Consider the following 15,874-nt stretch of genomic DNA (forward strand, 5'->3'; position numbering starts at 1 on the left):
TTGCCACAGAGGAACCAGCTCAAGGCCCTGTAGGACTCCTGGCCCTGAAAACCTGAGCAGCGATTGCTGAGCTGGTTTGGATGGAGCTGCTGGTGCAAAGGGTTTGAATTTGCCTGCTGCAGGTAGATTTTTGCATTGGTGCTTAGCAGGATCCTGAAAAGCAATTCCCATTGAGCCCCACAGGTTTCTCTCACAGTCACTCAGTTCATTCCACCACCACCCTCCCCAGGCGAAAAATACAGTGTCACTAACAGACCTGCTTAGCATTTCACAGGTTGGGGGCTTCAGGCACAATAAAGATATAACAAAAGGAAGAAAGCAAACAACATTTTTTCTGATGCCACCAATGCAGAATCAACCCCGTGCCAGAGGAAACTGGAGCTCGTTTCTGTTGCTGACCTCAAGAGCACAGAGCCCTTGCAGATCTTTGCCCCTGGCAGTGCTATAAGGCAGATGAAGCCCAAGACCGGATGACTGGGAGCCCAGAAGTCAGGGGAGAAGGAGAAGACATCTTTTGGTGGGAAGGTCAGGTTTGATGTGGAAAGAACGGCTGCAGGCTCGGCTAGTGAAGGCAGCCTGCCAGAGCCCCATGCACCACCCGAGCTTTTCTGAGGACCAGAGTGAGCATGTGTCAGCACCAGCCCTTGGGTAGGTCTCTGGATTTACACTGCCTACCACAATGCCCTGCTCCTGCCATGGAGACAAACCTTGGCCATCCCAGCTGCTGGCAATGCAGAGATGTTGCCCAAGGGCCTTGAGGCAAGGCTTGCCAGCAGGAGCATGCCTGACCCAGGGGCAGGGTACGGTCCCTCCATCCTTGCCCTCCCTGCTGCCCTCAAGTTTCCACTTGGTCCATGTCAGGCCTTTACACCATGCCAGTTGTGGTGGTACTTAGACCACGGCATCACAGGCAAGGGGTGACAAATTCCTCCAAATCATTCTAGGAGGTGCACACCACTGGGTGGAGAATTGGGTCCCACAGCCCTTGGAAGACCAATGGAGAGAACAACATCTCCCAGGCTTGGTGAGCCACCACTGGGAAAGCAGCTCACCCGAGAGGGAAGGGGTATGAGCTGCACACATCTGCTGGGGAGCAGCCTGCCACAAAGCCTGCTTGTAGGGCAAAACCCTTGGCTGTGGGGTTTGACACCTCTGGTTTAGCACAGGCTCTGCGTGCCCGTGGGCTGAAGGACTCCATCTGCATGTGGGCAGAGATTTCATACTGACAGCACAGACTGGCTTTGGATAGGGCTTTGCAGCTCGAGGTGCAAGGTTGGGGTTGATTTCCCTTGTATAGGCTGGGAAATCTTGAGCTAGAAAGCTTTTTTTTGGTAACAGGACAGGCTCTTTCTTGATGCAGGGCTCAAGATGAAACTTTAGCAAAAAGTGTGAGATGGATAATTGTCCATCTCTGTCAGGCCCACTACGTGGCAAATCCCCACCACAAACAGCTGAGGAGCCAGCCCTGTGTATGGACATTTCCAGTCTCAGCTCCATCACAGCGAACTCTAAAGCTCCACACTCACTTTGCTCCAGTATTTCTGAGCTATGCCCATGTCCTCAGTTTGGAGACCATCCACAGGGTAAAGGGAGGGGAAGTAGCTAGAGATCAGGTCCTCAACAGATGTAAATCAATGTGTTGCTAATGGGATCAGGGGAACTACACCAGCTTGCATCAGCTGAAAATTTGGTCTAAGCAGCCAGAGAAGGAGCTGGAACAGTTCCAAAGATATATAGGGCCACAGTGTCTCCATCTCCTAAATCAGCATGACTTTATTTGTTCTCATGTCTTCCTGGGTGGGAGATGTCTGGACCATGGTGCAATGAGACGTTGAGCCCAAGGCTACTAAGGTAGTATGGGGAGAGAGAGGTCTGAACATACCCAGCTTTCCTCAAGACAGTGCCAACCAGATGGCCTTGTGCAAGAAGAAAAAGGAAACTCAAGTTACCTTTGTTCTTCCTCGAGTTCTTCTTTGGTCATCATTGACTTGTACTGGTTTCCCCTCAGCTTTCCAGGACTGTATTTAAAAGAGAACGTCTCATCTGCAGCTGGAGAGGGAGAGACAAAGACGAGCAAGAGATCACATGAGCCAGAGACCTCCTGAGACCAATGATCAACAGCACTGAGCTTGTTCTCTTGAGATGCTCATTGACCCCCTGCTCCTGCACATGCATCCCAAACATTATGGCCACCCCAAACACTTTTCCTCAGTCAGCTCCAGTCTCCGGAAAGCCTGGGAATTGTTGGGGAAGCTGTGTGGATTGCAGTGGGGAGCCAAGCTGCTGCTGGCCAGACGATGGCAAGAGTCCTGGCTGCAGCTAGCACTGGAAACAGTGAGGACCGCTGCAAGCAAGCAGCCCTGCTTGGAAGCAGATACAAGTAAATCCTACAGCACAGGAACCATATGCTATTGCTCTCCCTGGATTCAAAGCCTTGCAGGCCCATCTTGGCTTATCGAGACATGCTAATCCTGCCCTGATTAGCTCACAGCATTTTCCACTTCTCCTCTCCAGACTTGCATTCCTCCTCCCTCCCTCTCCTAGTCCAGGGGCCCTTTCCCATGCTTGGGGCTCAAGGATGATGCCACGAGCAGAGCTGTCGCAGGCCATGCAGCCCAGCAGCTCACCTGCAGCCCTTGACAAAGCTTGTGAAAAAAAGGAGGTGCCACACTGCAAATCCCGGGGCTGCAAACAGAGCTGAGCCAAGGCAGCCCCAGGAGCACCAACACAGCTAGTCCAAATCCTTCTGTCATCAGCCAACACACCTGAAGAGGAAACTGAGGTCTCCTTCTCCAGGCCTGGGTGCTCTTCTACCCAGCTCACCAGCCTCAGCCCTGTGCTAATTAGAGCACCAAAGCTCACAGACTCTGAGCCAAAGCCGATCCTTTTCCAATCGGATTTTGTTCAAGCACTATTTGCTTTTAAAAACCTCTCCCCTGCTTTATCTTCCTACAGATGGGAGAAAACAACAGGAGTGGAGGTCAATCCAAAGGGCAGCCCAGGAAGAGCGGCTGCTTTGGGTAGTTGCCTTTGTTGATTATCTGTGGGCTGTTCATCTGCAAGCCTTTATCTCCCAAGGACTGCAGGACTCAGCTGCTTCGTGTCGAGCCATCTAGCATTGCTGTTTCCACATCCACCCAGAAACATCTGCTGCTTCCACCAACCCTCGTAGCCCTGGTGATACTTCTACGGGGTCCACAAAAGGAAGGCATTATTGTGTTATCTGCATGGCCCTGAAAAATTGAACATTTTTCCACAAGCCAGATATCCAGGATGATACCTCCCAGCACCAGCAAGACCACAAAAGTGGTGAGACTCCCCTGACTTCTGTGGTAGGAGAGAAAGCCCCAACTTGTACATAACCCATGGACCCATCCCCTGTCCCCAGCCACCTAGGAAACCCCTTCCAATCCTCACTGCTGCTGTTGCAGGCACCACATTGATGAAAGTCTCTCCCCCTCCACCTGCCCAAATGAAAAACAACCCACAGCCCCTATCCTCCCTTCCTCACACTCAGAAGGATTCAGCATCAGCAGCTTCTCTCTATTTTCTGGTCAATATTGCCTTTAAGGATTTTCTCCCCATGCCCAAGGTCAGCTGTTTGATTTAGTGATTTCTCCAACCCTAAACTCATGCATGCCCTCGGCTACTGCCAGAGCTCTCGCAGACCTTGGGGACCCCCCTGCAAAAGGCAAGTCAGAGCCTCATTTTGTAGATGGGGAAACCTGAGATCTCAAAAACAAGCTGTGCAAGGCTGTGTAGGCAGGTATGGGACCGAGTGAGCCAACCACTGCAAGGTCACTGCTGCTAGTGTATGCAGTGTGCCTGGAGCAATGGTAGCAGGGTGGGAATTCAACAGAAACCTCCCTGCAGATATCCACATTTCCTCCCTTCTTCTCTATATCTCCATGTCCCTGATCTTGGGGAGCTTCCCTGGGAAGCCTGAGTAGCTTACTGCTCAGTTAATGATCTGGAGTATTTCTCTAATCCCAGAATACTATTGGGACTCCAGGGGGAACAACGAGGCAAACCCTTTCCCTAGCATCTTCACAAGTGCCCAAACACAAGCACTCGGATGCTCTGCTCCTGCAGCCCCAAACATTCAGCTTGGCCATATGCCACTTCCCTCGGTGGGAAAACCCTCTGAATGGGCAAACAAGCCTGGCCAGCTGGAAACAAGCATTCATGCTGCGGCTTATCAGCCTTTTGGGTGGCCATAAAAGTGCATGGAAAGAAAATTCAGCTGGCTGCTGCTTTGGGAGATATTAAGAGAAAGAAAAAAAAAAAAAAGAGGGTGTAACATCCTGTTTCTTACTCTGATGCAGAGCAGGAGCTGTTTCATTACCTTTGTATAGCTTGCTTGATTTCAAGGACAATTAAGATCATTTCCCTCATGTGGTTTTCTGCCAAGTAAGTTGAGATTTGGGATTTTGCCTCTCCCAAAAAGGGCAGTTTAATTGCCACCCCGACAGAAAAGAATAAAGGAAGAGTGAGGCGAGGAAGCTACCCACGTCCCTGCCCACATGTTGTGGTTAAAAAGGAGCCAGCATGTGGCTTTGGAAACCACTGGCTCTTTTCTGAGCTCAGGAACTTTCTTTGCAGACTGAAAACAAACTTCAGGAAACACAGAGAAAAGGGGAGGCTGGGTTTTCACGTGGACAGCGAAAACACTACAGAAATATGAGGTGACCTACTTACTCAGAGCCTCCGTGAGTTCATATTAAAGAAAACATTTGTCTTTCATCTCTCTGCCCTTGCATTGCTGGCACCGTGACCCTGAGCTGGCAGGGAGAAAGCAGCCCCAAGAGCGCACCTCTCCCCTGAACGTATTCTGGCGTGCTCCACATGTGGTTCCTGCCAGCTCCCTGCAAGCCTTCCTGCCCAAAGCGGGGAGAAGGCTGCTCTGGTGGTTTTGGCCACTGTGGCAGCATCCCAGGCTGGTGACAGACTGCCTGCACGATCCCCACATGCCCAAGGGGAATCTTTGCTCGCAGGCTTGCCGGGCAGCAGCTCAGCGGCTTGAGTTGGGCCAGGACCAGGCGACGTGCAGGAGAGACAGTGAAGGAAGGCGTGAGGTTGCTCCCCAGCAAAGCCAAGGCACTGCTATTATTCCCAGCTGCACAACGCTTGCCTGCTCATTATCAGGCTGAGCCATCGCTTTACCCAGTTCCATTATAAAACACTTCAGAAATGGTGTAAATAATTCAGGAGAGGAGTCAGTGGCTGTCTGCAGGAGATGCTTAAGGATGATGCTGGGCTAGCCACGACACATGGCCAGGGACCATCATCTCCTGATCCCAAGCCACAGCCACTTTGGGGTAGTGCACAGTGGTGCTGGAGCAGCCCTGAAACAGAGCTGAACTGAAGGAGGCAGATCCTGGCAGTGCAGTGTTACTGAACATCCATTTGGCAGGATACAACCATCATTCCTCAGACCAGGTCTCCCACAGTCCTGCATGGTAACATCCCCAATCACCAGTGCTGCGAGGAAGCCTAATGGGGTGGAATAAGTGTCTTTTGGGAACCCCGCCTCCAAAGGTGCTTTCCCCACCTTGTGGGCACAGCACCAGGATTAAAATTTCATTCTCTGTGGCATTAGGCATAATCCTCCCGAGCCAGGGGATTGCCACACAGTGCCTTAAAAAGGGCAAGCGGAAAGCGGGGCAGGGAAGAGGGAACCCCCCAAGCTCTCCTGCTGCTCCCAGCCACCCCAGGCAGGGGCTCCTGGGGACACCCCAGCATCTCCAGTGCTGCTCAGATGAGCAGAGTCCCCTTCAGACACACACTCTTGCTTGGCACCATCTGTTTCATTTTCTTACGAGCACAGCAGTTGTCACCCCAATTAGTCAATTAATCATTTTCCAATCAACTAATTGGCTAATCAGTTAAACACGGCTCTGACTAAAGCCCCTGGAGATCGTCCTGGATGCGAGCAAGAAGCTTTTGGGGCAGCTTCATCACAAAGCTACCCCATGGCAAACAGCCCAAGGGCATCTGGGGAAGCAAACAGGGGCTGCAGCTGGGGTAGGAATTTCCCCTACATTTCCTGGAGGAAGGAGACCATCCCCAAGCACTCTGGGCTTCAGCCCCTCAGACCCATCCGTACCCTCCTGCAGGGTGCTGGCTTGCCTGGCACTCACCATCCTCATCCTCCGGCTCTCTCACCACCAGCTTCTCGTTTTCTGAGTCCAGATCTTCCTCCTGGAGGAGTTAAAAACAGAGCAGCCATGAGAAAGGGCTATGCTAAATAACTTGTGCTCTGTTGGGGCACCAGAGCCTGCAGGGCAGGGAGGCAGAGACCAGAGCTCCTGTGGTGAGGGCTGAGTACCCCTTTCTTGCCTCCTTCATGGAATAGGCCAAAACGATGCTCACTAATGAGCGAGGTTCATCAGCCTGCTTTCCTCTCAGTAGTTAGTGGGGAGGGATTTGGCCTTGCTTACTGCACTCCCACCCAAAGGCTGCAAACTGCAAGTGCCTCCCCATAATCGAGGAGATATTAAGGTTTTTACGAAGAACCTGCTATCCTGGTGTCCCCAGGCACAGTCTTGTGCCTGACCACCCTCTCAGACTGGCACCCCCCGTACTCCCCACCTTGCCCAGGGATGTGCAGGGGACTGAGCCACTAGCCATGAGAACTTCTCCAGTATGCCCCCAGGCCAGGCTTGGACAGACTGTCCCAACACTAGGAAAAGCTGGGTCCTCAGCAAAAGCCACCTTGCAGCCACGGGCCAAGCGGCTGCTCCGAAGTACAGAAGCACTCACTAGCTGAGACCAGTGCTCGAAGCCAGCGCTGGGAGGTTCATGCTGGGACCCTGCCAGGACCCCCCCCAGCCTCGCCTGGCAGCAACCCCCAGAGACAGCTCTGGCCCATGGACCCCCAGCTCCTCTTTGCTCCTCCAAGAAATGCCTGCCCACATGCACTGTGGTGGCACAGCTGACCTCTGGAGCACAGACAGGGTCAGCAACAGCACTTCTTTTTTTTTTAAATGCAAAGCAGTTTTGGAAGTCTTGGGGGTTGCCTCCTACAAGCTACAACAAACTTTATCAAGCCCAGATTCCTTCCCCTTGCAGAAAGTCATGCAAACTGCAAGCAGGGAGGGAGAGGAGCGCTCCAGCTCTGGAGATAAGACAGGAACACAAGGTAATGCCCCCGTGTACATTCCTTCCTCCCGCAAAGCGCAGCACCCAGCACCCCAGCTGCAAACCCCTGTGGTCAACAGCACCCTGGAGCACACGTCCTCCTGCATCCTCCCCAGCCCCGTGCATCCCATTCAAAGTAATGGGGCTGGCATGCAAAGGGAAAAGCATGTGGGAGAGAGGGAAAGGAGCATGAAGGGAGCCTGGCGAGCCACCATGCTATCGAGGGGGACACAGGAAAAGTTGGGGTGGAGGAGACCCGAGGGAAACGAAGACGATCTGAGAAGGACCCTGCGCAGAGCCGAGCGCTGGCTTTGCGGTGCATGGCTTTAGATAAACTGCTGGAGCGCTGTATGCAGCCCCAACCCAGAACTAGGTTAGTTTGTCATCGGTGAGGAATGCGCATTATTCACAGCCATTTGGCTTCTTCTCGCCACCCTGCTCTCGGGCTCCCCAGAAGGACATGCTGCTGAGACCCCCACCCCCTGCAGCCACCACTATTTTGGGCCACGCTTCCAAACATGGGCACTTCCCGCTGGACACCCAGGTGTCCCCTGGGGACAACTAGGAGCAGGGAAGCACCCAAAGGAGTCACCTCAGGGAGGGACTCAGCCACAAGCCCGGGGCAGCGGCTCCCCATCACATCCATCTCTCCCTGTGAGCCAGAATGCCCCCAGGAAGACCTGACCTTCAGGACCTGGTACAAGAAGGGACATTTTAGCCTGTTCCCTGCCCAGGCGTTAAGAACTGAGCATTTAACAGTGGAAGCAAGTAGGAAATTTGGGTGCTAAACCTCCAAGGAAGGAAAATATCTCCACTCCAACCCAGAGGATGAAACATTTGATGGGAGCAGAGAGGGAGCAGCCGGGGATGCCAGGCTGGCAGGTGACAGCAACGTGCCGTGGCTGTGCTGGGAACCCCCCACTCGTGGCAGCTGGTAGCTCGCTGCAGCGCGACACATTTTTCTGCTTGGATGGTTTAGAGGCAGATGCCAGCACCTCCCTTCCCTGCATGCTGCGGCCCCAGCCTCAACATCCCCGTCTGTCTTCCTCGCCGGGGCCGCTCACTCCCCTGCACCCGCACCCATAGCTGCCCCACCACCAGAGCCCCCCAGGCTGCCTTAGCGTGACCCCACTCCCTGACCCTCCCAGGAGCCAGGCATCACTCCCTGCACATCCGAGAAGCACATTTGCACCTGGAGCACCGTTTCTCTCTGCTTTAAATGGACCAAGCCATTAAAAGCCCACCCAACCCCCCCCGGGGGAGCACAGCAGGCAAGCTTTGTCCCCTCCCATGGCCACCGCTACCCTGGGACACATCCCATCCATGCAGGGACACCAGCACACTGTTCACTGTGCCACCCTCACCAGGCCAGCTCTCTGTCCCACGCACCTCTGCCTTGGTGCCTTGGAAAGCTGCCTTGGAAAGTGCTGCATGGCCACATCCATCCTCCACTTGTTCCGTGTGCCCGAGACTGGACCCAGGCGAGGCACCCAAAGGTGGTATCTGGAAAGAAGCAAAAACTTTGAGCACAAAGGTCCCCGAGCCTTCCCCGTCCTCAATCAACCAGCCCCGGCAGCATCAGCACACGCAGGCAAATCTCCAAACGCGGCCAGCAGCCTGCCTTGCCCTGGTGCCCGAGCCCATGGTGCCTCCGATCCGCGTGCCAAGCCATGGCATGGCTGGTGGAGCGAGGAACACCGGAGACCTTCAATGCCCGGCCCTAGAGCCAGGGTTTGGAGGTCATGAGCTGCCCTCTGCAGCATTCCCATCCTGCAAGACTGGGACCCTTGCAAGGAGCCATCGGTGAGAGGGAGCAGCTTGGCCAGCACAGGGCTCGGCTTCCTGGCTGTCCTGGCAAGGCTGGAGGCAGCTGCCCACGATGCTGATGCAGCAGGTCAGAGCTAGCAGGAGGGGAGAGGAGAGGAACGGCACGATATGCTCAGTTCGTTAACGCTTGCAGGGCCTGCTCTGCCAGCTGCCTTCTCCATTGCAGAGTAATACCCCCTTGAAACCCTCCCGTCCCCCCACCGTAATCCCAGAGCTGGGGCTTCCCTGCCCTCTCAGCCCCATGTCAGCAGTGAACACAGAATGGCCTCAACCCCCATGCAAAGCCTTCCTTCCCCTGCCCTCTCCCAGCACATACACTTCTCAGCTGAACCTCTCTCCCTTGCGCCGGGAGGGCGGCTGCGGAGGAAGATACGCGTGGGCAGGGAGCGGGGACATTGTGTCTGTTGGCCTTGCAGCAAAATACCAGTGCTGGGCTGGGAGCAGCCTCTGGGCTGGCTTAAAAAAAAACTATCAGCAGGGACAAAACCCCCACCCCGAGCCTGGCTGGTGCCCACAGCCCCTGCCAGCTGGGGCAGAGGGGAGAGTGTTCCCTGCTTGGAGCATCCCAACACCTCCAGGGGGTCTGCCCCAAATTTCAGGGCTCCTCAGCCCTGCCATGGCCGGTGGGAGCCTTGCTGTGCTGGCTTCCTTGCCGCCGTGGGGCAAGAGCAGCCGAGCTGGCAGCTGCTATGCCCCCGCCATGGGATGCTCTGCAAGAGGAGGGCAGCATCCTGCAGCCAAGAAACGGAGGGGGAAGGTGGTAGGGCAATGCTGGGAGACTTGACAACCAAAGAGGACACTACGGCACCCCAGGCACTGCTCTTTAAGAAGCGCAGCCCAGGGGCAATGCAGGGAGACTGTTTCAAGTGGTAGGGAGCGAGGGAAGTGTGGACCAGGGCCAGATGGCAGCAGGAGCTGCTGGAGAAGCAGGGACCCAAGTGCTCCGGCCACCAACCTGCAAGCCAGCATCTCTCCATGGTTGCACATCGACCAAGAGAACCTCCCCGCAGAAAAAAAAAAAAAAGGTGACAAGAAGCACTGCAGGGAGACGACGCACATCATTATCCGGGAGCATCTGGAGGAGACTTGACACGGGCCGCCCAGGCCAGCTGCTGCAGCAAACAAAGATCACATTGCTGCCGGCATCAGTAAGGGGACGAGTTCGGCGGCAGCTGCCTGGCCCCGAGGCCACGCAGGGCTGGGAACATGCCCTGCACTCCCTGCCTGCTCCCACTTGTGGGCAGGGTGGACCCAGCCCACTCCACAGCACATCCCGTGTCCTCTTACATCTGAATCATACCTCTGCACAGCTTGCCAGGGGCTCTGGAAAACCCAGCGCCTGCCACCGCGGGGTTAAAATCCAGAAAGTCATTTACTTTAAATACCAACGTAGCAATACATCTGTCTTGGCTTTTGGCAGCTCTTGGCTTTAGAGCTGAAGCATTTGTTGGATCATCGGAAACGTGCTTTTGCCCTTTAGCTTCCATAGCCAACAAGCGAGAAGCCTGCGCGTGAAGCCGACTCTGGCAGTGGAGGCTTTGGACCAAAACAAGAGTGAGGACGAGACCTCCAGGGACATTTTGGGTATGGGCAGCACTGACCACAGACAGTCCCGAGTCTCCCAGGCGAGGACGGCTTAGGCACAGGAGCTTGGCATTGCATCCCCAAAATCCCCCCTCGTGGCTCTGCCACCGCGTGAGCCCTCTCCCAGCCCTACAAGAGACGGAGGCCAGGCTCCCCATCACAACATCATCTGGTTTTCAGCTCATTTCTGGCCGTTTCCTCCCCACTTCCTCCATCCCCGGTGCAAACCCCTCTGAGCAATGGGTTTCCCTTCTCAGAAGGGATGTGGGGACGGTGCGGGGCCAGTGTGTCCCTCTCCCCGTCCTCGGTCATAGGGACAGCCACGGTGTCTACGGGCAGGATGAGGACAAATGAGTGTCCCACTCCAGCTCCAAGAAGAGGGAAGATCGCAGGCTACAAAGCAGGGGGAGAACATGGTCTTGGATTAAACTCCCGGCCCCTGCATGTTGCCATTTATGGCTGCACTTTCTGCTCCAAGCCTGATGCAAGATGTTGCAAGAGGGAAAGAAAGCAGACAGGAGACAGCCAGCCAGAAGGAGAAAAGCCAGGAGGAAAGGGGGAAGGAAGAAGCCTTTAAAAAAAGAATAAATAATGATTTTGGGCAGAGTTTAGCAAAGCAAAGCAGCTGCTACGTCGGCAAGTCCCTTTCACCCCACTGCTGCGGCTCTCCGTCCTCCCACCAGCCAGAGAAGCAGCTGCTACAGAACGAGTTTTCCTGCCCTGGGCAACGGTCCTGCCAGCCCCGGGGTGCCCAGCGGGTACATGCCGCACGCGAAGGTGGTGCTTTGCAGATCTGACCCCCGCCACAGCGTGGGGAGCATCTGCTCCCACCCGTCCTCCCCATTACCGCTGTGGGCAAGGATGAGCCATAGGGCGGCTAGAGCCCTACCGAAGCTCCAGGGCCATCCAGCCCTCAGCGAGGGGTCAGGCAGTGCCAGATCTGATGAGAAAAACCCCGGCACGTCCCATAGTGGCCTGAGGAGTCCTGGCTCAGCAGCACCCATCTCTGCAGGCACCAGCACACACCAGTGAAGCACTCCCAGCACTGCACCCAGCCTGCTCATCCGCTGCTCTCCCCTTTTTGCTCTGGCCTCCGGCAAGCAAACACCACAGGCAGCAACACCGGGACATCTCTTGCTGGCACAGATGAGCCAGCTGGCATCCTTGGGCAGGGAGCAGGGGCAGGCAAAGCCTGCCCTCACCTCGAAGGCTTACCTGGCACCCATTCACATGGGTGGGCACTTCAGAAGGCAAAGACTCCTTGTGGCCTCTGCTCCAGCAGCCGACTGGCTCCGGGCAGGCTCCCGGGGCTGTATTCAGCCCAGAAGGGACTGAGCAGCAGCCCAATCTCCCAGACCCACTGTAAGGGACGCAACGTAAAGCCCCAACGCAACTGTGCCCCACACCGCGTCCCAGCACCAGCCCTGTGCTCCGACCCCACGGCTGGGATGCAGGGAAGGGCACGACACGTGCACAGGCTCCCTGGGGGGGTGACACACGTCCTGCCTCGCTTCCCAATTTGCAGCCACTGCAAGAGATGATGCGTTTGTTATCAACACAGACTGCACTGGGTGAGAGCTGGGGCACATCTGAGCAGTTACAGGTCTGGCCGGAGAGTCCTGCATCCTGCTGGCAGGGGCCTGTGCCACTGCCAAGGCTGTGACAAGGGGTAGCACATCTTGGCATCCCTCCCCACCACGCTGTGGGACGGCAGAGCTCCTGCCCCAGCCCTGTGGCAACGCAGAGGCAGGTTGCACAGTTGCCAATTAAAGCCAGACTAATTAGACACCCTCTCCCCTCTGGCACGGGGAGGGCAGTAGGAGGTATTAGAGAGGGAGATGCTGACTTCTTAAATTTAAAGAGGGTCCCTGCTGAGAGCTGGGTGGTTTGTGCTTCTGCTGCCTGGTGTGTCCAGAGGTGCCAGGAGCCCCCGGGAAGGCATAGATAGGGGTGGGGGAACACAGGGGAAAGGCGCCAGGAGCTTTGCAGAAGAGGCAGGCGACATCCCCTTCGTGCCTTTGCTATCCAGGTGACAGCACCACACGCTGCCCCGGTCAGGCAGCGTTTGCATGACTCTCTGGCCAGGGCGAGCTGGGCACCTCTGAGTACAAGTCCTCCCCTGCCAGATCACCTCCAGAACTGTCCCCTCTCTCCCCACTGTCACCCACTTGACCCTGCTCTCTTTGAAGCCACCAGCTGCGGTTAACCCTTGGCAAACCAGCCAGGCTGCCGTGCCCAGCAGAGCCTGGCACTGCCTGCTCGCCCTCCCCATTTCCAGAGCATCCTGGCCAGGATGGCATCCCAGCAGTGGCTCTGGACCACCACTGAAAACCCTGCCCTGTCCCTGCCATCTGCCATTTCCAGGACAGAAATACTCATTAAAGAATTGAAGTTTTCTGACCATTTCTCGCAAGAACCAGACTCAGCAGCTCTAGCGACACTGTGGTTCCCACCCAACAGCTTTTCATTAGGGGATCGCTTTGACAGCACTGCCTCATCCGTTAACAAGCTGGGGACGGGGATGAGAACAGACAGCGACACACTAATTAACTTTTTTTCAGTGATGGGAGCCAGCACAGACAAGGAGAATCACTACCAGCAGTTAATGGAAACAAGAACTCCTAGGCTCCTTTCCCTGCTGTGCCACCACCTCATTTTATAGCTGTGGGCACAATGCTGCAACGGTCCGTTCCTCCCAGAGAGGGGCAGGGAAACCCCAACCCACATTGATTTTAACCAGCCGGTTTCACATCACAGGCTGCCCTTGTGGGAGGTGGGAGCAGGAGGGAAGTTGAGCTACGCAGCTGCCCCAGTAGATACTGGTTTGCAGAGGCAGGGAGAAGGGAAGGAAAGAGGTAGCGGGGTGCACAGCTCCAGCCAGCCATTAAACACACCAAGGCTGCTCTTCCCAAGTAGGTTCATCCATCAGCATTTTGGTCGAGTGGTTAATGGCTGCAGTGAATCCGAACCAGCCTGGCGCAGTATGTGCTAAGCAAACAGGAGGGGGAAAAAAAAAAAAGAGGCAAGAAAGCTCTCCGAGTGCCGAGCACAGCCCTCTGCTTGCTAATGTATCGAGAAGCCCTGAGCCTGCAGCAGCTCTGACACCGCCGGGAGCCCGCAGCCGAGCGGACAATGTCTGGGAGCCTCGCCTGCTGAGTCACATCAGCGGACTGCAGCCCTCAGCTGAGCCAAGATGGGTTTGATAGGGCGCTTTTCCACCAGCAGCCGCCTGCAAAGCACTCGCTGCTCTGCCCAAGGTCAGTCCCATCCCTGCCTGTAACATCTGCTGGGCTTTGGCCTAAGCACTGCTGGAGGAGAAAGCAACTTTGAGGATATTTGCAGGGAACAAAACCGGGGGAGCCAGTGGAGACTCAGCAGAGCTGTGGAGGGTCTCCCCCACTCCGCCCGCAGGATCAGCTCCCACATCAGCAGCCCGGGCACTGCTCCCCGCTCACATGTGTGCGGCGCCTGCTGGAAACGCACGTACTCCCTCCGCCGTGCCACCCAGCACCGTGGGACCGCCAGCCCCGGCCAGGCAGCCTGTGCTGAGCAGTCCTGGCAGCCGCGAGATCACGCGCGGGCCAGCGCTCCCAAACACTTACTCAGCAGCGAGAAGCATCCCTCCCCCTTCCCACTGCTCTCCACCACCACCCAGATCGCAGCCACCGCCCGGTCCCTGTCCTTCCCAAAGAGGCACTGCTTAGGTCCAGGGCAACTTGTCCTGTCTTGCTCCTACAGTGCGGTAACCATTTCCCAGGAGGAAAAACTGGCAAGGACCCTACTCAGCTCTCGTGTCCCCTTTGCCCTGCTGTAAGAGGGGCTGAGGGCAGTGCAGCAGAGACCCCGGTCCCACCAGGCCCAGCCAGGCTCCTGGAGGACACAAGACTCCCCGTGCCTTGGGTAAGGGCTCACCTCCAGGCATGCAACACCCCGTTACCGCACCTGCACCCAAGTGGGGATAAAAGAGCTGAGCCCATCTCCGAAGGCAACAAGCATCGCAGCGGTGCCTTTTCAAAGAAATTGGGACTGAAGAGCAGCCAGAAGGGAAGAGAAACATTCCCAAGAAGACTCAAGCTAACGAGACAGCAGAGGAACCCGTGAGCTCTGGCAGCACTGGATATGGCCATCTGTCCTGATGGGGTGCTGCACTTCATCAGAGAGTGCTGGGTATGCCCCAGGCCCCACAACAGCTCCGGCCAGGTGGCCAGTTTTAGTGCCGAGCTAGCCCAGCCAGGACCCAGCCGGCTAACGGCAGCCCAACGGCTCTCCAGCTTGACAGAGATCCTGGTACTCAAAGGCACCAATAAATCACGGGGCAGAGGGACAGATGTGGCTTCTGGGATGCCGGGACGAGGGAGGGGGCTGCTTGAGAGCCATACCCATGGCCAAGGGGTGTGGGGAAGGGGAGAGCTCCGAGCCTCAGAAACGACAAGGGGAGGCAAGAAGAGCACAAGGAGACAGACCCACGTCCCAGCCCTGAGAGCAGCTCAGGGCTCACCCTGGGCGTTGCAGAGCATCACGGTACAGAAGGGAGTGCGCAACCCCCTGGGACTTGCCCAAGGCCGTCCAGCGAGTCAGTGGCGATGCTTTCCAAGGCGAGGGCTGTCTACGCACTGCCCGGCAGCCTGGATACAGTCGCTGAGGATTACAAATGCTGCTAATAATAGCCAGCAGGCGCCTGGGCCCCAGTCCTGCGCTCCCTGGCTGAACCACGCTGCCTGCGCACGGACGACGCATCGCTTCTGGATTTCTGAGCCACCCCATTACTCACTTCCCCCCATTGGGACAAGGGGCCACCCTGGGAGAAAGGCACCAACGCAGGGAATTCAGGCACCTTGGGTTGTCACCGAGTCCCACGCGAGCCGGGCAAGAGGAGAGCAAGGTTTTTCCACGGACGCTGGGTCACCCTTTTATTCTTAAGATCCAGTGCCGGAGGAGGATTTACTGGGTGTTTATAGGCATCGCTGCCCCCCCCAGCCCCCCCCCAGTTCAGCCAGGGGTCAGACCTTGGGGCCAGCGTCCTGCTGGGGTTGGGAGGGAGGGGGAAGGCAGTCCCTTCCCCTGGGGCTGGCGAGGACAGCCAGCCGGGGACAGCGTAAGGGAACCTGGTGCTGGCAAAGGGACAGTTTGCTGCAACCCACAGAAAGAGGATGTAGACGGGAAGAATAAACACCCCCAACCCGCCAGCACCTGGATGAGCTCTTGGGAGAAGGAGAAGACTCCCAGGGGCTGGATATGCAGACAGGAGAGCTCACACCGACACACGCCTCTCTTCCCTTAAATGTTCGCTATCTTGATTATTTTTAAGAGTATACCTCGGGGG

At 56.3% G+C, this 15,874-nt stretch overlaps 1 protein-coding gene across 1 annotated transcript in view; it reads right to left on the bottom strand.

The window, feature by feature from the left end:
- Nucleotides 1-15,874, bottom strand: part of MXRA7 (matrix-remodelling associated 7) — a 29,475-nt gene that overhangs the window by 12,894 nt on the left and 707 nt on the right. The window contains exons 3-5 of the mRNA XM_010579482.1: nt 8,530-8,643; nt 6,141-6,201; nt 1,950-2,049 (exon numbers count right to left, since the gene is read on the bottom strand). Coding sequence (XP_010577784.1) covers nt 1,950-2,049; nt 6,141-6,201; nt 8,530-8,643 — 275 coding nt within the window. The remainder of the gene's footprint in view (nt 1-1,949; nt 2,050-6,140; nt 6,202-8,529; nt 8,644-15,874) is intronic.

The sequence above is a fragment of the Haliaeetus leucocephalus genome, unplaced genomic scaffold, assembly GCF_000737465.1.
Source record: "Haliaeetus leucocephalus isolate CR32 unplaced genomic scaffold, Haliaeetus_leucocephalus-4.0 Scaffold657, whole genome shotgun sequence".
NCBI classification, from domain to species: Eukaryota; Metazoa; Chordata; class Aves; order Accipitriformes; family Accipitridae; genus Haliaeetus; species Haliaeetus leucocephalus.